Below are 22372 nucleotides of genomic sequence, written 5' to 3'. Positions count from 1 at the left end.
CTGTCTTTGAATCCTTGAATATTTTATTAGTCTGACTGCCATGATCTTCATTCTACAAGAAGACCACTTGAGGCCGTATAGCAGTGCAGTGTACCATTGGCCATAGCAAGACCGCATTTGGTCGAAGGGTAGCTTTCAGTATCAGATTGTACAAAATAACAGTATCCATACTTTTCCATTAATTATTTCAATAAAAAAGGAGTTATTTGTTATCCTAAATTTGGTCGTGAAGATATTAATTTCTTTTGACCAACTTTATAAATTAAAGTATTTCATATAAGGAAAATGTCGCCGTTGTTTGATATATTGCGTGTTGGTGCGCGGTATTAGCGCTCCACCCATGCTATTGATTGATTGAAAAATCGTGTTTATTATTTTCAAAACATGATGAACTAAACAAATGAAGAGATGACTTTAATGAAATCCCCATCTACAATATATATTTTGATGATTATGATAATCTAAAATGGACCAAGAGACGTATATAGACACAGAAAATCTTATTTCAAACCTTGACTATCCGTTGCTAGCGGAACAATTTAGAATTAGAAAAATTGTCGAAGACAAATTTGCCAAATTAGATGAAGAAATTAAAGCACAACTACAAGAAAAAAGAAATGAAGTTATAAACATAGAAAATGAGAAGAAAAGTATAAAAATTAAGAATAAATCAAATGCTGCACCTGTAGCTCGAAGGTATTTGTTTTTTTTTCCTCCGTTAACAAGTAAATTTGTGTTATAAACAGTGATGCGGAGCCGCCCCTAAAAATAACGGCTCCGGCTTTCTAATATCAAATAAAACTCAAAGTTTATTTTGAAGGGTTTTTAAAGTTTAGTTTTTGAGTTAAATGGACTTGAAACTATTAAAAGATTTTTATAGCTACCCCCGGAGCCGGAGCCGCTCTGGAAATAACGTCTCCTCCTGCGGCAAATATTCATGGCGGCTTGTCAAGCGGTTTGAAATAGCTCATGTATTTGTTTTATTTCTGTCGAATGAATGATGAAACCCCAAAAAATATTTTTAAACTTTTATGTAGATTAATATACCCAATTATCTATTGTTATAAAATGAAAAAGTTTATATTATTTTTCTTTTAAGATTGTCACAGTCAAAAAAAGAGAAACTTGGCAGGAAATTAGAATCCTTAAGTTCTGTAAATTCTCAGCCAGCAGAATCACAACAGATCCTTGAATCTCCGCTGTTGCCGATTGCTCTTCCAAAAGTACCGAAACATTTTCAATCCCCAGATTGCACAGGTTTGATTCTTAAAGATATGCGCTTTATTGCTTTATAATCATACTAGCGGCTACGCGCCTAGAAGTCTCTAGGGGCACGGTAGGAGAGGAAAAGTCGACTTCATCCCATTTTAAATTTGAGTTTCAAAAGAGTTTAATAATATTTTTGGGGGAAGGGGGTGAAGACACCCTCTCCAAAAATAGTTTAAAACCTTCCCAAGACCTATAAGAAGCTTCACTGAAAAGGAGAACAATATCGGTTCATCTGTTAGCGAGATCCTTCGGGACAGACAAAAAAACGCTTGCTACTTTATTTAATAGGATATATTGAATTAAACTTTCGATAGAATATTAAAGGGCTCGCAACACTTACCCATTCTCCATACATTTTACAAAAGCCTTTTTACATGCCACTAAGAAATGCTATCCTCTTGCATAGCTAATATGCATCTAAACTAAAATATGAACATTTTTTAGCACATAGGTTGGACATTTAATTTGTACCTTTATCTAATTGTGGGTTCATAAATGCTTTGCCAATATGTTTAATTTGTTGTATTAATAGATGGATATAATTTAGAGAAAGACGACGTTTCCTTCCCAAAATTTGAGGTTTTACCTACAAAACATCCACAGCCATTTATCCCACTATCATCACCCCGTCTTATTAAAGTTGAAAATCGCGGCAGGAACACAGGCGTTTACGAGTTTGAACACAGACAGCCGGCCAAAGATGTTCGGAATGGCAGGTGCAGCCCTGTACTTACAGCGCATGTCATTCCAGGGGTGGATATTAAACCCCAACTTACTATTGAATGTATTCCAGGTAAAATATAAAATTAATATTTATAAGACGTAATAAGTAGACTGCTATAAAAGTGTTTACAGCAATTTAAGGGAGGTCTTAACAGACAAATGTATAACATAAATACCTAGGCTATCTAATCTTTGATGTCTAACATTATACTTAAATCAAAATAATTTAAGTTCGTAGGTATAAGATAAGTTAATTTAGCTTTCTATTTTATATAAGTATAATTTTTTTCAGGCATAAGTATTCCTACAGTTAAATCAACAAGACATCCAAACATTACAGTTATAAGTAAATCATATGTTGAAAACCAACAACAAAACTTTACCAATTTTATTGAAAATAATGATGACATATCTGTATCCATCACAAATTCAACAACTTCCAAATTTGTAGAGCTTGAAAAAGTATTGTTAGAAAATAATGGTGATCTAAGTAATAGCGATGCTGAGATAAAAAGAAAACTCCGAAATCGCGTTAGGGAAATCCTAATAAACAAATATAATCTCGATATTATTCCCAGACCTGATTCATTAGACACTGATAAAATTTTACATAATCTCAAGTCCGAATCATTAAAGAGCACTAAACATGAAAAGTCTTCAGTTGACGTTTCTGAAAACTCGTCTCTTACTAAATCCCAGAAAAGTTCTAAAACCAAAATAGCAAAACATTCTGTTCAAAGCACAAATGGAAAGGATCATGAACAAAAAGATTCGGTGTCAAACAAATCTAATTCCTATACATCATCTTTTGAGAAGACATCTTCAGATAAAAATTCAAATCCTAGTTCTAAAATTAGTTCAAGTTCAGAAAAAGTATCTGGACAACTTGATGTTAGGTATGAGCCCAAGTCACTTTCAACAATAATTGAAGTTTCAAGTCATAAAACAAAAACTCAGGTAAAAATGTTTATATAAATTTAATACATACATAGTGTAAATACTAGACATTTGAGTTTTATGTACAATTTAAGTAAAGCTTTAACAAACTTTCATTAGTATATAAACAAAACGCATTTTATTTACGTTTAAGAGCGAAATTTTGGTCTTGTCCTAATGTATGATTTATTTTTTAGGATCCCAAACCTACTATTGAACTTGAAGTAGAAATAGAAAATCCTGGCACAGAAAACACCTCTGTAGAAGCTGACTTGGATGATGATGATACTCTGGCGCAAAGCTGTCTGGAACTTCATACCGATGATCACAACAAAGAGAATAAATCATCTGAAAGTAAAACGAGTTTGCATGAAAGCGAAGAAAAATCTTTGCAAAGTAAAATTGGTGAGAATGAATCGCACAATACCGATAAAGTGAAATTAACGAGTTTGAAAAAAGAAGGAAGGAAAACTAGTATACCAAAAACTGAATCTAATTCTGATTCTAATAAATCCAAAAAAAGCAGTTCTTCTGGAAAAGCCAATTCCAGTGATAAACAAAGTAATATAACTATAGCCAATGATGAAATCAATTCTAAAATATATTCAACAATTGAGGGAATGATTGTATCAATCATAGAAAATGATATTTTTAGTGCTGTTTTTAATCAAGACAATAAAGAAGAGACTGAACCCTTAGTAGAAGATAATATAGTTGACATAGTTAACGAAATTCAAAATACAAATACCAAAGAAGATATTTATCTAACAGATATAAACATGGACTTGAGTATAAGCACAGGACCTTTAGACACATCTTCTTGTGACTCAAGCAATGAATTAGAAAAACAATTGAACGAGTTGATTGTAAAAACAAGGTCAAATGGTCAAAGTTTGTCTAATCAGGAAGTAATACCGTCAAATGAAGACTCATTACAGGAAGAAAACGATCCTGTATCAGTATGTTCACAAGATCAAACCACTCAAACAAATAGTTTTTCATTTTCTCAATCTAAAATCCCTCAAAACATAGAGTATGTAAAAGAAAAGGACCATTTAGATAGTTTTGAAAAATCTTTCGATAGTGAAAGACCTGAGAAAACATTAAAAAACAAAGGTGACAACGACAAATCATTAAATGAACTTAGAAGCTCTAGTGTTGATTATACAGCCAGCACACTGCCACCACCAATATCCAGAGGAGAAATACTAGCAGAGGTTGTGGCCAATCTTGTCTCTGACGGAGAAATTGACGCTGGCTCCTCTGCTGATACTTCGCAGGTATGATAGGATTGCATGGCCGTCTAAGATCCTTAATAATTCAGGTTCTGATTCAATTGTCAAAATTTTGGCATATTTACCCGAAACCGATTCTGTTTGATCCGTTACAAATAGCTTTTTAATAGTCTCAACGCAAGCTGCTCTAAACATAACCTGCTTATCAACATAACTTTTTTTACTACACAAAGATCACTTTGCTGTCTTATTTTAATCTAAAACTTGGTAAGTCTGTTGTTTCTTCCATAGTTATTAATTTATAAGATTAATAAAAATTGTGTAATAAATCTTATTTTAAGATTAAATAACATTAGCCTTTTATTAATTACTATCAATAACAATGTTATCTTATTAATAATTTTGTTTCTGTTCAGTCTCGACAAGAATTATCCGAAGGAGAACATGTAAGTGTTGGCAATAGTGACAGTAGTAGTGCCGGCCTACGCCAGACTCCACTCTCTTCCAGTTCTACATCCGGACCTGCCACTCGGAGCCAGCTGGAGGCTGTTGTGACCAGCCTCAGCTCTGGAGAGTGGCAGGCAAGTCCCAGGCAGATTCAGAGGCTGGCCAGGTTCGCAGATTCATTTGGTTTATGTAAATAAGTTATTTTATAGGGTTGCTAAATTTTTTTTTGGTATTAACTTTCAATTGATAAATGGCTTTTATGCAACCCCCCCCCCCCCAAAAAAAAAACACATACCTATATCACTTTTCACATATGGGTTGGAAGCCAGCGTGCAAGAAAGTAAAAAGGTAAAGCAAAACCAACGTTTTGCGAGTCGACGAGCTATTTACACTATTAAGCAACATTTTTAAAAAACCAGCTTATGTTAAAAACTACTATTTTAGTGCATTAGTCATATTTTGGTAAAAACTCTGTTTTTAATACTTAATCCTTTCCTAAATTGTATTTATTATTGAGATATAACGTATATTCAAATATTAAAAGATAATTATTTTATTGTGTAAATTATAATATTTGTTTTTGCTACGCGTGTACCTATTAAAATGACAGTATAAAAGTTTTAGATTATAAATATTAATTCTAATAATGTTTCAGAATTAAAATGTTATTATTAAGAAGTAAAATATTAATTTATAAAACTCCGGTTCGATCCGTTTCTTTTCTTTCGCCGTTGGCGTCTGCTTTTAATTCAAAATCCAATTTCAAGTAAGTATTCTTTTTAGAGTAGCATTTTAAAAGCAAAGGGTAGTTTTTTCCTCTATACCTTTCCCCTGTGGGATGCCGTAACCCTGCAAGGCTACCCAGTATCCAATATCATTATGACATAACCTAACCTGACCTAAATAAAATGAACAAACTAAAAACACTAACACCCTCTCCTTCCTTTTTAAAAATATATTTCAAAATAAATTGTGTAAGTGGGTGGGGGGGGGGGGGGGGTTGCCTGAACAAGGTACTTCGTGTGAAAGCACCGTAACGGTTAGCTCTGTAAATATTATGAAACTCCTTAATAGAAGATTTGAGTCAAATCTAAAAAATGCTCTTTATGGAACTAAATTTTAAGGAAAATGAAAAAAAAAGAAGTTTAATTCGCTTATAGAGATATCAGCCACGTATACCTATTAAAAGATAATCTTGGATTATAAATCAAATTAAGATGAAAAGTTAATTGGTTACAAAAGAAATAATTCTCTAGAATTATCCTGAAATAATGTTTTATTTTAGATTAAGTTCAATATTAAACACAACAAGTTCCGGGCTATTTAATGTTCCTGAACTCAGTTCCCAGCAGGGTTTTCATATTATTAAAGAGAAATGTAAAGAAAATTCAAGTAAATTAGTGGCGGAAGCTTGTGATCCTAACAGGTAATGTTTTATAATCTAAGAGGGGGGGGGGGGAGTTTTGACACATTTGCGTAAACCGTGTGTATAGGCTTAATCTTTGGACTGAGAGGATAGGTTATTAGGAATAAAATCATTCTTCTTTGATAAAGGGGGGGGGGGAAATGTGGTGACTCGTGCCACGACATACCAGCAATTTTATTTTGGGTGCTACTCCCTTAGTTTTAGAGATAATTGGGTGAAATCTTTTGGGCTGGGTCAGTAATTACCCCAACTAGAGGTATCTTTCAAAAAAAACGGCGGCGGGTCCGCCGCTCCCGCCGTTCATCGCCATTTTCCGCCGCCGCCAAAAAAAAATTTTTTATTGCATTTCTCGCCGAATTAGGCAATTTGGAATCATTTGAGACCATGTTATTTTTTTCAAAAATTTTTCCCCTTATAAGCAACCCTGCGGGGGGACTTAATCATTTTTTTCAAATTCTCGTTTATCAAGGTATATCTTAAATTCAGTGCCTCTCCTAAGCTTTTAAAGATATTGAGACAAAACCTTTTGAGGTAGATCAGTAAAAAATATTTGAATAGAAAATGGCGGCGGTACCGCCGCTCCCGCCGTCCACCGCCATTTTCCGCCGCCGCCGCCAAAAATTTTTTTATTGCATTTCTCGCCGAATTAGGCAATTTGGAATCATTTAAGACCATGTTATTTTTTTCAAAAATTTTTCCCCTTATAAGCAACCCTGCGGGGGGACTTAATCATTTTTTTCAAATTCTCGTTTATCAAGGTATATCTTAAATTCATGCCTCTACTAAGCTTTTAAAGATATTGAAACAAAATCTTTTGAGGTAGGTCAGTAAAAAATATTTGAATAAAAAATGGCGGCGGTACCGCCGCTCCCGCCGTCCACCGCCATTTTCCGCCAAAAATTTTTTATTGCATTTCTCGCCGAATTAGGCAATTTGGAATCATTTGAGACCACATTATTTTTTTTCAAAAAATTTTCCCCTTACAAGACGTCCTGTGGGCGGCGGAAAATGGCGGTGGATGGCAGGAGCGGTGGTACCGCCGCCATTTTTTATTCAAATATTTTTTTGCTGATCTACCTCAAAAGATTTTGTATCAATATCTTTAAAAGCACAGGAGAAGCACTGAATTTAAGATATACCTTAATAAACGAGAATTTGAAAAAGTCCCCCTTGCAGGGTTGGTTATAAGGGGAAAAATTTTTGAAAAAAATAACATGGTCTCAAATGATTCCAAATTGCCTAATTCGGCGAGAAATGCAATAAAAAAAATTTTGGCGGCGGCGGCGGAAAATGGAGGTGGACGGCGGGAGCGGCGGTATACCCATACTTAAAAAGTCAAGCAGTTTGGGCTCTTTATCTTTCACACACAGAAAATGAGATAGAAAAAAACGAATAGGGGGGGCGTTCAACGCCCCCCCCTCCCCGACCGTTAAGGGTTAACCCCCTCCCCCCTTATTGGTCATAATTGGCGAATTCGTAATATAGTAAGATTAAAGGAAACTTTTAAAGGGGCGTTTCATCATATCACAGTGGCTTTAGATATGTTATTTTAGGTTAGGTTAGGTAAGATAAAGGTTAATGATTGCCCCGCAGGGGCTAGAAATAAAAGAAAACCTACTGTGAAAATAAGACCATATTATTTTTTTCAAAAATTTTTCCCCTTACAAGCCGTCCTGTGGGCGGCGGAAAATGGCGGTGGATGGCGGGAGCGGTGGTACCGCCGCCATTTTTTATTCAAATATTTTTTTGCTGACCTACCTCAAAAGATTTTGCAGGGTTGGTTATAAGGGGAAAAATTTTTGAAAAAATGATTCCAAATTGCCTACATCGGCGAGAAATGCAATAAAAAAATTTTTGGCGGCGGCGGCGGAAAATGGCGGTGGACGGCGGGAGCGGCGGTACCGCCGCCATTTTTTATTCAAATATTTTTACTGACCTACCTCAAAAGATTTTGTTTCAATATCTTTAAAAGCTTAGTAGAGGCACTGAATTTAAGATATACCTTGATAAACGAGAATTTGAAAAAAATGGGTTGGTTATAAGGGGAAAATTTTTTGAAAAAAATAACATGGTCTCAAATGATTCCAAATTGCCTAATTCGGCGAGAAATGCAATAAAAAAAATTTTGGCGGCGGCGGCGGAAAATGGCGGTGGACGGCGGGAGCGGCGGTACCGCCGCCATTTTATATTCAAATATTTTTTACTGATCTACCTCAAAAGGTTTTGTCTCAATATCTTTAAAAGCTTAGGAGAGGCACTGAATTTAAGATATACCTTAATAAACGAGAATTTGAAAAAAATGATTAAGTCCCCCCACAGGGTTGGTTATAAGGGGAAAAATTTTTGAAAAAAATAACATGGTCTCAAATGATTCCAAATTGCCTAATTCGGCGAGAAATGCAATAAAAAAAATTTTTTTGGCGGCGGCGGAAAATGGCGGTGAACGGCGGGAGCGGCGGACCCGCCGCCGTTTTTTTTGAAAGATACCTCTAGTTGGGGTAATTACTGACCCAGCCCAAAAGATTTCACCCAATTATCTCTAAAACTATGGGAGTAGCACCCAAAATAAAATTGCTGGTATGTCGTGGCACGAGTCACCACATTTTCCCCCCCCCCTTTTCAATTTAAAAATTCTTATAAAAGATGTTGAACTGCTTCACATAAATATTTTTTACAGGACTCGTAATGTAGTATCAATTTTTGATGACCTGAGCGACGAGTTGTGTCGTGTGGCTGACCTCGCCGAGTTTATCCGTCTAGCACATCCAGATCAATCCGTGGCCCTGGCAGCTCAGGAATATTAAAGTATTGTTAGCAACTCAGATTTTGTCATACAAACGGTTAAATAAAGAGATAATTGATCGGACTTAGTTTCCCAGTGCAACTAAGATGTCATGGAATAGGACAAGACACTTTTGTATAGTCACTTTTCTGCCAGCCCAACCATATTATGCTTTGAAAAGCAGTGTCTTACTCTAAAAAAATCGCGACTTTTATTAGTTTTTTTTTTAAAGTCCTTAGAAAGATCATAATGGAGAACAAGTGAAAAATTAAACAATTTTAATAAATACAGGGGTGTATATTCTGCATGGGATCCCCGGCTAAGGGGGGGGGGGGGGAAATAAAAAATAAGTAGTTGGAGGGAAAAAAAATGTAAAAATTGAGAAAACTGAAAACATTTTTTCCATTTCCCCTTCTCCTTGGAGAAAAAAACAAAAAAATGTGTGGTATGAGTGATAAAATAAATAAAATATAGAGTTCTTTAAATATTTTTTCATTTTCCCCCCTACTTGGAGAGAAAAAACTAGGGGGGGAAAAAAAATGAAAAATTTTGTAGCCGGGGAAAAAAAAAAATCTTGTGCTGAATATACACCCCTGAATAAATAGGTATAAAATACTTAAATATAACAACGTAAACCAGGACGCATGTATAGAAATTAGTGCTCTTGTAGAAACATTAAATACAAATATCGGAATTTTTAACGCGTTGAAGGTAACTATTTTATTATCATCCCACCACTCTTACAGAGGAATACGAGTTTGAAAATTGTAGAAGAGATTAAACCAGGAGTGAACAGCAACATTTTAAATCTAATATCCTAGAAAAAGAATTAGCTTGTATAAGATATTTTTGTTTTGCATATATGTATTTTAGCTTACATTGAATTTTTCTTGAAAATAATAAATGTTAATCTCATTATATTTTAAAAGCGAAGCGTTTCAACATTTAGGTTTCAATGACAATCTGTCACGTTCAAAGTTTGGTAACGGTTAGCTTTGTTCTATAATTTAGGTCTGCTAGAATTGTCCCATCGACTTAAAACTTTGATTTGTATGATGATTCTTGGAGCAACAAAGTACAATTTAGTTAGAATAGCAACATTGTAACCATTACCTAAAAGTCTTTACAAATTGATTTTTGCCTATTTTGACACCAACTTTATACAATGTTCAATTTCATTTTTAAATGTTTATTCCTAAGATGACTAGTTATAATGTTATAAACGAAGTACCACTTAACTTTAATCAAGTCCTAAAAGATTATTATAAAGTGCTTATTATGATGAACGAAATAACCCTGAATTATAGATTAAAATTATTGATGGAAAGGTCTGGTTACTGTTACATTGTACAACCCAATCAAGATTCAACATATTTCCCAAAGTTTTTAATGAACGGACGAACTAATTTAAACTCTAGCTAGGGGGTAGTTTAATTTAAAGTACACTGTCTCGTCCCTTCCCTGATCACGCAACCTAAAATTACAAAGTTGTTGCCAGTCGTTCGTGTTATATTAATAACAGACATATTTTGATATATTTTCGTACCTAGGACGCTGTAGAAAATGGAGACAGGTATTCCGAGACGGAAGTTGACCGCCGGGTCGCCGAGCTTTTTCTACAAGATTTTCATCAGTGCGGTATACATTTGCCTGAAGGTATGTATGCTATATTAGTTATCTTTGTGTTGTTGATTGCAGTGATCTCATGCAAAAGGGATCATATAAGGTCCTAGGAAGTCAAGAAATGTTTTTTGCATAAGGTCAACGTATTGCTATCTAATGTAAAATTCACTCTCATTTATTTGTTGGATATCTATCTATCAAAGTAATCAGATGTTTTTGTGTCCGTCTTTTCTTGAATTATCAAAGAACATTTTCCGGACATTCAATGGGGTTTGTAATATATCTGTTCTCGAAATGACAGTATTTTTTTCCCCTTGAAAACTAATCTTGTTCGTCATATATAAAATAGATATAAACCAACTGAAGTTTCAAAAGAAGGAATTTAAAAACAAATACCCAAATGACATGTAAACAAAACATTGTGTGATATTAAACTTTGGAGTATATGCTATTTGTAGTTTTTACAAACAACTGGAATTTAGTATTCTTTTGTAAATGCTTTGTTTATCCCTTGTGGCCAACAGGAAAGGGATTTATCTTATGTTTTTTCATTCTCATGCCCCACTTTATGAGGAAACGGAAATTAAGAAGAAAAAAAAACATTTTTATTTAATTTGTAGGTGACCGACAAAAAGTTGTACAGTTGACGGATTCTATTCTACGTAATGGTCAAATATTTGCTTCTAATTGTCAGGTTGGTAATCTTGTTTATCAAGAATAATAACATGTATATTAGCGAAGAAAACGGAACGATAAATAAGATTAAGAGTTGCATTTGATAAAAGTATATTGAGATACGACCGAAAACTATTGCAATAATAATAGAGTCGCTACGAATTGGTGTGACAGAATGTTTTTTTTTTGCTTTTTCAAGGTTTTCAATAAAGGTCTAGGTACGATTGAATAACACTGCTTGAGAATTATATATTAGAATAAAATACATCATATGTAGTTAAATATCAAGGAGGTAAGAATTTGGGGTTAAAATTAGTTAGGTATGCTCAAAACTGAACCGATTATATAATACCTATTAAGTTTTACATTTATTTATATAAGAAAGAAAAGATTATCTAATATTTACTTATTTAAAAGTTAAGATGTTTTTTAACACGTGTTTCTGTCTGTTAATTAATATCATAGGAAAGTTTCATATTGATTCGATAAAGGTCTAAGAGTGGGTCAATTGCTTAAGAAAATTACCCGTTCCATGGAAAGAATGGTTCCTTAAACTTAACAGGTGTTTATCCCATGGAAGGAGGGGACATTGGGAGACCACGTTGACTTATTTGTTGGCTCAAAAACTTTGGTAACTTTCTTCAATTGTTTTAGTTCTTCCAGACTTTCCAATCTTTTCAACCAATAATTTTAATTTCGCCTGTTTTGGGACAAGACACTCCCCCTATTTATGTCGCGTACCCGACATAGTTCCAGTAGAAACCATTTTTACGTCTTTGGTTGTGACGCGGTGTCGGGTCGATTTTCGAACCTATCACCTTCTCGACAACGAGCGGATGCGCTATGTGTTACGCTAGTGTCGAGGACTAAAAAACACTTTCCCGTCTTGGTTTACAATTCAAATATTTTAGATTCCACGTTATGTGAAAACAAGTGCTCTGCCAGCACAGGTCAGAAATCAATTCCAGACTGATGGCGAACATTCTGTTGTCTCAGGTATTAACATTATTCAGGCTTACAAACAAAGTAATTGTTAAGCACTAAAAAATCCCCCTCCCCTATTTTTTTTTTGTAAAATTAAGTTGAAAATTAGGGGCTGGGTACATTGTGTGAAAACGTTGTTCCACAGCACAATTTTTGTTTTTACATCGCTGGACGATTGTATCTTTGAAAGTCAGTAAATAACATAATTTTTATTATGTTTTTTAGCTAAAGCAAAGCTTGCTTTAAAACTCGAATTATGCAGCTGTTGCCAACAAGCGATCAAATTGTTCTGAAAAAAATAGTAATCATAAACAAGGGATTGGAAATGTTTTTCGCTAGATATTCTAATTATCTTAAATCATTAGGTTACAACCTGGATACTCCAAGTGACCTTGGTAGAGAGGCTGCCTATAAAGTTTATTACTGGAGGGAGCAACAACAAGAGGATCTTCTTTCTCAAATTGTCCAAGAAAGGTAATATAATGTATTTACATTCTAATTGAACCGGTTATCGGACGCATAATCTAAAATACTTAACAAAGATCGCACCTAAATTTGAGCCACACCATACTACAAAATTGATCGTTTTACGAGACGATGCAACAACTCATTACAAGAAGTAACATTATTTTTCTTTTGGGTTTCTCATCCTTTATATTTTAAGATAACTGAGTTCGTTACTACCTGAACGGATATTTCATTAAAACAACAAGAGGACCGTCGAACACCGATGGTTTTTGCCAGTTAACCCTTAATTTACGAACAATTTGTTAAGATATGAGCTTGCCAAGTTATGTGGTTATGAAACCTTTTCCCATCGAGCCCTGAGTTACAGCTTGGTAGAGACACCAGAGAGCCTGGCTAAATTTCATCATGTCCTGGGCAAGGGTTTGCCTGACAGAGTCAAACAGGTAGGTACACATTCTTTTTTATTGTGGTTTGGCTACTTGGATCCCATGCAGTTCACGGTAAAATGTTCCTGGTAACGATTATCTTAAAAAATCTATGAATTTTAAAGGCTTTACTGAAGAAAAAACCCCTAAATTAGGTCTTTTTCGCGCATTTATGTGCACTGCGAGATATCTACAATCGTTAAGCAATGTCAATTCCATATTATTTGTAGGCCTTCTTTTGTCGGTGAAAATTTTGTGGAAGCAAAATCTATAGATACGTTCCACCGTTTTGCCGTTAGCAGCCTTTAAAGTTCATAATTTTTTGGAAATAATCATTACTAGGAATATTTTACCGTAAACTGCACTAGATCCGCTTATATTGTCCAAAATGTAGTAGAATATTGCCATTCCCATCTACCTATCTGCCTAGCTTTGGAATTGCCATGAGCAAAGATTTAAAATAAAATTTGTTTACTACAGTAGGTATCATTAAGTGATGTTTTTTCAGGGTTGCGGCCCATTTTTCTTCATGTTTCATGAAAATTATAATATGTAAATTAATTTCTTTTTTGATTCTGGTGTTGAAATGTATGGAGAAATGTAAATGAATATTTTTTTACACTAGCTAGTACTAGGTATTTTTGTATATTTATTAGAATATTGATGTTTTAGGATCACGAAGACATGTTACATATGAAAAAACGCTTGAATCCATTGTGCCAACCACTAGCAGTCTGGGATGTACCCTATTACAGCCACCAGGCTAGGGCCAACTGGTTCAAGCTCGACATCGAGAAGGTTTCCGAGTACTTTTCCCTGGGCGTGGCTATGGAGGGCCTTAACGAAATATTCCAGAACCTGTACGGGGCCAGGCTGGAGGTTACTGAAACTAATTCCGGAGAATTATGGTCACCTGACGTTTTTAAGCTTGCCGTTATGGATTCAGATGATAAATTGTTGGGCAATATTTATTGTGATTTCTTCACGCGTCCCGGGAAACCATATCAAGATTGTCACTTTACAGTGCGCGGAGGACGCCAACGTGCCGACGGAACATATCAAGATCCAGTTGTGGTTTTGATGCTTAATTTGTCTCCACCAGGATGGAAGACGCCAACCTTGTTGTCTCCGTCTGCTCTGGATAATTTGTTTCACGAGATGGGCCACGCAATGCACTCTATGTTGGGCAGAACCAAGTTTCAACATGTTACAGGTATGTAAGTCTACCTGAGGGTATGTTCAGTAATTGCCGAAAACTTAAACTTTGGACAGACCGACAAATAGACGGACATCGTTCTGCTTTGTATATTAGTATTGTTATCAAGTTTTTGTTTATATTAGGAACCCGTTGTTCCACCGACTTTGCAGAGGTCCCCTCGACCCTGATGGAATATTTTGCTGGAGACCCGCGCGTCCTGTCCCGCATCAACAAGCACTACCGCACCGGAGAGAAGCTGCCTGATCACGTAATTGACAAGCTGTGCGCTACACGCAAGATCTTTAGTGGCGTGGAGTTGCAGGCACAGCTGGTCTTCTCGGCCGTCGATCAGGTATTAATTATTTAATGCAGTAAGTGGCCGGAAAGATCAACAATAAAAAAATTTCATTCTGGAAAGCATTTCTTTTTAAAATTTTAATTTCAAACTTCATTTCCATCACAAAAAACACATAAATTGTTTATAATTCAGTTTTAGCTTTCTATTGATTTAAAACCTTTGCAATTTATATATTTATACTCAATAGTTCTTAATATTTAATGTATGTTTTCATGTTTATGTCTTAGTTGATAATAGAAACTTTTTCATTTTAAAACTGAGGCTTTTTTTCTGATTTACCTTATAAGAAAAGTAATAGAATTATCCTTTAAAGGTTTTTGGCAATTTCTCTCCAATATCTTTTCAAAAACAGAATCCCCCATAATTTTTAAATGAATTTAAAATACGGGGGTGTTGTTTTCGTTTTTTTTTTTCACGTTAGGTCAGATTAGGTTAATTTGCATTGGGTAGCACCTCAGGTTTAGACCCCCTCCCCCCACAGGGATTAGGCGTTAGAAATAATTCTCCAACCCCCTACCACCTTTTTTTACATTTTTTTTTATCTAATTTGTCTGTCCTTCTGTGCAGATTAACAAAATATCTCGCTAACTGCTGCTGGACCAATTAAGTTCCACTTAGGGAACTTTTTCTTTCTCTCTCAAAAAATATTTAAACACTCCATAAATTTTAAATAACTGTTAGCTTGGAAATATTCTTGTATTAAAAAAAAGTAAAATTTACCTGGAACTTATCCCAGATCCTGATCCTAGAATAATTTTTATATATTGAAAAAGAAACCTTACTTGCTTATTAATATTATATATTTTATCTTGATAAATGTTTTTTAATATTGCTGGATGCAAATATCTTGTATAACACTTGCATTATTGCTTTGCTATAATTAAGAAAAGATATTATATTGTTTTATTAAATATTCTAATCTACAATACAATCAACACATGTTTTAATTAAAGTACCTGCAGTTTTTAAGCCGACGAATGAGTTATCGTGTTTATAAAACTTTAGTAATCAGTTTCATATCAGTCCAATGCAGTCACTTCCCTCCCTGGTGTTATTACATTCTTGTCACCAAATATCATTTTTAATTATTTTATTATATTTTCTGGTGCTTTCACAAAAAGTGCCTGTCGAGCAATGAAATACCCCTCCAATTATTTTTAAAATATGTTAAAATTAAAGGAAGGGGTAGTTTATTTCCAAGTTATAACCCTTACGGGGGGCACAAATCCTGAAGGGCATTACCCAATATAACATAAATTAGCCTGGCCTAAAGTAATAAACAAGCAAACAAAAAACTACACCCCTCCCCTATTATCATTGCACAGCAAGATATTTTGCGTGAAAGATCCTATTTCTTTAGGTTTACCACGGACGGCTGCCGTTGTCTGGAGATACTACAGATATATTTGCCTCAGTGCACAGTTCTGTCCATTCTCTGCCATATGTACCAAATACAGCGCCTCAACTTAGATTCTCACATCTGGTGGGTTATGGAGCCAGGAATTTATAGTGTTTATTTTATTATATATGGAATAAGTCAATTTTTATATAAAAGTTAATAAAGTGTGTGTCTATGTGTGTCTTTAGCAAAGAATATCGCAAACCAAACAATTCAAATCGGCTAGCGAAATCCTTCTGTACAGTTACACAGAGAGAGAGAGAGAAACAGAGAGACAGAGACAGAAACAGAGAGACTTTTGAATAAAGATAATTGGCCGTCTTCCATCTGTTATTTTATTACATGTTATCAAAGACACTAAAAATATCTCCAGATATTATTCATACCTAATTGCCAAGTCAGTAGCTAGTGCCATCTGGCAGGAGAACTTTCAGGCTGACCCGTTTTCATCCACAGCTGGCAGAAGGTAAGACGACCTTATCATTTATTAAACTCTTGAACATTTCAACCTTCTAGGATAAACACAATGTTTAATTAAAAAGACTGACTTCAAATGTGTTCATACCTCTTAACTTTTTAAAAGATATCGCGACGAGTGCCTGTCGCATGGAGGTGGTAAGCGCAGTCTGGACCTTGTGGGAGATTACCTGGAACATCCAGTCCTGCCAGAACAGCTGGCTACAGCTCTCCTCAACGAGGTAAAAATCTTTTGATTTAAATGGTTGGGAATACAAACATTTTATTTAAGAAATTAATTGAAAATAAGGGAGAGAGAGTTTTGTTTGTTAGGTTATATTGAGTACATGTTAGTTCCTACCGCAGAGGTGTGGCAAGGGTGAGAAAATTATGCTCCCTCCTCTTATTTTCAATTTGTTTAAAATATGTGATGGGGGAGAGGGGGGTGGTAGTTCTCGACAGGCATATCGAATAACTTGGTTTTAGATGACGTTCCACCACTTTCTTCTCTGATAAAAAAAAATTATCAACCTTTTTTTTGTAGGTTGATGAAAAGAATGCAACTGTACAATCTCTCATCAGACAAGCATCATAAATAAGACAAACTCTCTTGTTTTCTATGTATTACAAAACAAACAATTCAAAACCAAAGTAAAAATCTGGTTAAGTTTAGGTGTGCGAAAATTCAATTGTTTTGTTAAAATTATTTCTTTTGTGCTTCTTGATGTATATCGTTTGACAAGTACAGTATCATACACAATAAGCGATTATTCAGAAGACTGGAAAAAATGTAATAACGGACTTTAAGGCTTTAAAAATATTAATAAAATAGCTCTTTATTTTAATTAAAAAAAAAATTGGAAATATTTAATATAGTTATTTATAATTTGGGGAACTTTAAGAAAAGTGCGCAAACACAGTTACAGGGAATTATATAAAAGCTAAGCCACTAAAAAATTAATGTGTTACATGTAACATAACAAAATATATTCTTGCACAATAATTTGACCTACATACATCACAAATTGTCTTGTTGTTGTTTTTAGATTAAAAATTGCAAAAAATAGTAATTTTGTCTAATAATCACTTTTTAATTTAGCGTTACATTAATTTTCCAATAGTTATTGAGTCAGTAAATACTTGAAACACATATGATTGAAATATTTTAATTCACCAGCTTACTTTTATAAGATCTATTTTCAAAGCATATCAATTATGTAGTTAAAATTAATAACTTTGTTAAAATAATATTATATTAAATTTTTGTTGTTGTACGTACATTATTTTGTTAATACCTATTGTTTATGTTAGATATATTTATTAGAGACTTCTTTTCATCACATTAAAAATATTGATGTATTATTAATTTGCTATAGAAGTTATATAACCTTATAAATTTTAAATTAAAGTTGTTAGTCAATAATGATTGATTAAACATCGCAGCAGTGGCGTGTAAAAGATGGGGGTGTTATAGTTAAGGGGTGTCAACACCACTTAAAAACAAGATACTTGTTAGAACTGCCTTCCCTTTGTTCATACCATGTAATTATCCCCCTCCCCCCCCCCCCCTGATGAAAGTCACTGCGTAGCGGTAAACTGATATTTTTAAAATATGAAAATTAAATTAAAACTTGTTTTGTATTCCTTCCTTTTATCTTTATAAATCTCATATTTTGATTTTCCTCAAAATTAGAAAGAAAAATAACATACTATAAGGCGTAGAAGTGGAATAAAATTGCATACAGTAAACAAATCACACAATGGCATTCAAACAGATATTTAAAAGATTTCAGAATAAAGATATTAGGAACAGTGCAGTGGTAGAAAATGGATGAGAATGAGAGGCTTGAACCTGTCTTAAATGAGGAACAAATACTTAAATATATATTATTTTTTGCTCACAATATTAAAAAAATTATGAGTGTTTTTTTAAACATAATAAAATTTGCCAAAAATACTTTATGATATAATGATACTTTTTATCTCCGTAGAAATTATTCTACTGCATATTGGCCAAAAAAAAATGGGCGTTAGTTTGCGAAATGACATAACTGGTGGTTTATTTTATAATTTTGAACTAAATTGAATTATAAAATAGCAAATTATCATTAAACTAATATCAATCATTCAATTGTCAGTAAATCACATAAGTAATCTTGGATTAAGAAGCTCTTGGGTTTTGTCTTACTCAAGTCTAATAAGTTGTAGTCATCAGGAGCTAGATTCTGCACTTATAATGTCAAGAAATTCCGCTACATCTATCGTCTAGGGGCTAACAGGGATAAAATGTGTGGATTTAGTCAGGAAATTAAAAAGATGTACTGTTGTGTGGTCCTCGAGGTTACATTCTATACAGTATGGCAACTTTGTAAGAGTTTTGTCAATTCCTCCAGGACTTGACTGTACAAACAGGCTGTATCCTGATCAGAGCTAATGTATTTCTTGTCTTTCTTGGCAGGACCTTCTCTTCATGGACATTTATGATCTCTCATGTGATTGATAATTCTCGCAAGTCATGCATGATTTTAAGTATTTGGTTTGTCAGGATCAAACAAGAATAAAATCTGTTCACAAACTGCTGAATCCCAAGCCAAACATGTCAATGAACAGTCTAGGAAATTCAGATATACTAAATAAGGTAAGTGTTCCAAATAATAACTTAAAAAATTGTCTTATATTTCAAAGTATGGAGTATGTTAGGTAAGATTTCGCAAACGGCGAAGACTCTAGAGGCTAAGAGGGAATCAACTAGTAGCAAGAAAATAAAAGATTGTAAGGGGTAAAGAAAGCATAAAATTTCTAAATGTACTTTGATTTGGAGATCATATTATGAATCGGCAGGGAGTAAGGGAGGGGACAATGGGCAATTAATTCAATTTAAGAGGGTTCGCTGAAAAGCAACGAAAACCAGATTTTTCAAGAAAATTTTACCAAAATTGTAAGGGGATCATGGTAACCTAATTTAGAACAAAATTTGTTCTAAGAAAAAAATCATTTACTTGAAAATTAAATTATCAACACATCACAATGTAGTAAACATTCTGTAATTAATCACTAGAAAAATCTTGTTTAGAACTACCTCAACCCTTCTAATATATTTATAACTGACCCCAAAATTCAAGCGGTTCTTAGATTATTTAAAACATAAATATCACAGTAGAGTTTCTATACATGAAAAGACATTTTCTTGGGAAAAAATATTTGTTAAAACCAGCGATAAATAACAAACTTTTCTGTCTGCATATTCAAAACTAGCTCAGCTAGTTAGCGGGGCATTGATGCGCAAGTCCCCAAAATCAGTAAGAATCTGCTGTATTCGTGCACATTCCCTTTAAGCCAGTCCCCAAAGTCTGAGACTACTTAAAAATTGAATATTCGATCCATTGTCCCCTCCCTTACTCCCTGATGAATCGGAGAGTAAGTATTAAGCTAACGCTGTATTTGTTCATATAAACTTAATGTATTCGAAGAAGTTTTTTAATTATTCATTTTTAAACTATGCAAAATATACCATTTATATGGACAAATATAAAAGAGGATATATAAGACTAATATTTTGACAGGTAAGAAATTTCCTGCCCCAGATGGCGGAGGCTGAGGTGGAACTGAACACAGCACTCAGAAACGGCCAGGCTGACCAGCTCAACATTGAGAACGTCGACAACGACGATAAAGTCATTGAGATGGACGTCGCGTTGGTGAAGGTATTTTTTTATTTTTCACCAATGAAATTTTAACTGAATCCGTAAATCACGTCTTGGTTAAGAATTACAATAACTGAATCAAAATTAGGAATTATATATTCTAGGAGAATTCAGAACAGCCGTGGACAAGTGATTCAGAACCAGACTCTACGCCAAGTCTAACTGATAACAATGATTATACCAGTGATTCAGAGTAAGTTTACATTTTATCAACTCAAACAGTGGTATGATCAAATCATCACATGCAAATGATATGATTCCATGACCTGGTGCTGTCATACAAAGTGCCTATTGAGGAATTATAACCCATCTCCCCTTATTTTAAAAATCCATTAAAAGTATGTGGGGTTGTCTTTTCCTTACAGGGGTTTCTTACCATGCGCGGCTACCCAGAACCCAATAAACCTAACCCATGCCAACCTGACGAAACAAAAAAAACTAACCGTGGCATTCCCCTTATTTTCAATTTATTTAAAACATTGCTTAAAAAGTGCTTAGTGTAAAATTGCCCACAACAGTTATAGACTTTTTTGTAAATAAAATTCACCTTTCAAGTGAAAACAGATTTTGCTTTTAACAGCTAAACATAATGCCTGACAAAAAATGTCGTATTTAAAACAAGTCGACAATCCCTAATCGTATGCCTGATTTGAAAATGTTTTAGTATATCTTCGAGCAGTACATGTTCAAGCAGCACGTGCAGTGATAAAGAAAGTAAAAAATCCGCCAAAAATACATCCAGAAACAAATCTGAAAAGAGACCAATGATAGAGGTATCACTGTTTTGAGTCTACTTCTAAATCTATAATTTAAGTATTAGGATGTCTTTAGTGTGTCTGTTTTTGTCCTTATTACTGTAAAGTTGGTTGTCAATTGCTATCTAAGAGTAAGGAATCTATCTTCCATCTAATAAAATATATATGTAATTTTACGTTCATCTTTCAACACCTATCCTTTAAGTATATTTTAAAATGATACTAGTATATTTTTTCTTAACTCAATCGATCCTCTGCAATTTATGCTTTTTAAAGCGGGTTTATTTATTAATCTTAGGAACAGAGCTACTCTGTAAGTCACCGAAGTAGGTTGTATCACAACTGTCGCCATTTTTCTGAAATTTTTATCCATTTAGACATGTAATCGTATATTATTTGTACGTTTTAGTCTTGTACACTTGTCGATATACTCATAAGTTAATTATTTAGGTACTTGAATCCTCGGAAGAGCCATCATCTAAAATTTTAAAATCCAATGGCGATACAAACTCCTCATCCTCACATAATACAAACTTTAGTTCAAATTCCCGGCATAATGGCGCTAGTGCAGCAAAGGCGCCACATGTGTTGCATATTAGAAAGGACGACGACTCCACGTCTCCTTGACAGGAACAGCGACATTGTACAGATAATACCACATCGGCAGCTGACAATAAATTTGCTGATGACAGCTGCCAAAATGTTAACACTTTTGATAATCCTAAAGATTCACATGGAGATCATGGTAATGTAACCCCTAAGGCTACAAGTTTTCGGAGATTAAAAGAAAGTTTTCAAAAATGGAAAATTCTCTCTTGAAATATTTAAGTAAATAATTTTCCAAAATATTATTTTTTATACATAGCTTAGTTTTTTGTTAAAAGTTTTCTAACAATTTTGTAAAAAAAATATAGTCGTATGTACCTATCAGTTTTACCACTTAAAAACAAAATTTCGTCTTTTTGGTTGAACATTTTACAGTTTTCATGTTCTAGGATGTTTATATCTTGTATTTTCGAGGGGATTTCCAAAAACCTTACGAAAATATGGGTAGATTTCTTTGATAAACATTAATTACAAAGGGTTTTTTTTTTAATGCAACCATCTCGTAATCAGTGAGCAAATGGCACTTAGAATTCGAATTTCCATCTGAAATTTTGCATGAGTAATCCTTGGTAGGTCTATTTTCCCTAAATCGAACAAAAAGTTGGAAAAATAACGGCTAACGGCTGGCGGCTCAGCTGTTTTGTCATTTTTTTAATATCTATATTGCAAATTAGTCACGAAACCTCTCTCCACATAATACTCTTTTCTACTCCAAAACGCTATCAAACGGTTCTACACGGTAGCTGTTGGTGCTAGAAGTTTTAAAAATGGTTATTGCTATCATTTAACATGAATTAAACCAAAAATATGTTTTAAAAAGTTGATTCCTACGTAATTGATGATGGATTTACCCTGAAAATAGGCTAAAAACGGCTGAGCCGCTAGCCGTTACTTTTCCAACTT

The 22372-nt window shown here is 34.1% G+C and overlaps 2 protein-coding genes across 2 annotated transcripts; both read left to right on the top strand.

Moving 5' to 3' along the window:
• The first annotated feature begins 331 nt into the window (after positions 1-331).
• On the top strand, positions 332-18191 carry LOC145315443 (uncharacterized). Its single transcript, XM_080155425.1, has 22 exons — positions 332-696; positions 1100-1257; positions 1802-2062; positions 2285-2949; positions 3126-4208; positions 4580-4776; positions 5896-6036; positions 8714-8838; positions 9051-9078; positions 9424-9529; positions 10369-10474; positions 11062-11135; positions 12028-12112; positions 12466-12574; positions 12876-13011; positions 13666-14206; positions 14335-14543; positions 15910-16058; positions 16137-16147; positions 16252-16414; positions 16532-16646; positions 16949-18191. The coding sequence occupies exons 1-22, from the start codon at positions 467-469 to the stop codon at positions 16997-16999; spliced, it is 4743 nt and encodes a 1580-aa protein (XP_080011551.1). The 5' UTR covers positions 332-466; the 3' UTR covers positions 17000-18191.
• LOC145316929 (uncharacterized) lies at positions 18147-21946 on the top strand. Its single transcript, XM_080157758.1, has 6 exons — positions 18147-18272; positions 18952-19042; positions 19968-20108; positions 20213-20301; positions 20773-20881; positions 21314-21946. The coding sequence occupies exons 1-6, from the start codon at positions 18232-18234 to the stop codon at positions 21488-21490; spliced, it is 648 nt and encodes a 215-aa protein (XP_080013884.1). The 5' UTR covers positions 18147-18231; the 3' UTR covers positions 21491-21946.
• Positions 21947-22372: the final 426 nt, after the last annotated feature.

The sequence above is a fragment of the Acartia tonsa genome, chromosome 4 (genome assembly GCF_053477335.1).
Source record: "Acartia tonsa isolate MP-2025a chromosome 4, ASM5347733v1, whole genome shotgun sequence".
In the NCBI taxonomy this organism is placed as follows: Eukaryota; Metazoa; Arthropoda; class Copepoda; order Calanoida; family Acartiidae; genus Acartia; species Acartia tonsa.
This window is presented reverse-complemented; position numbering and strand designations above follow the sequence as displayed.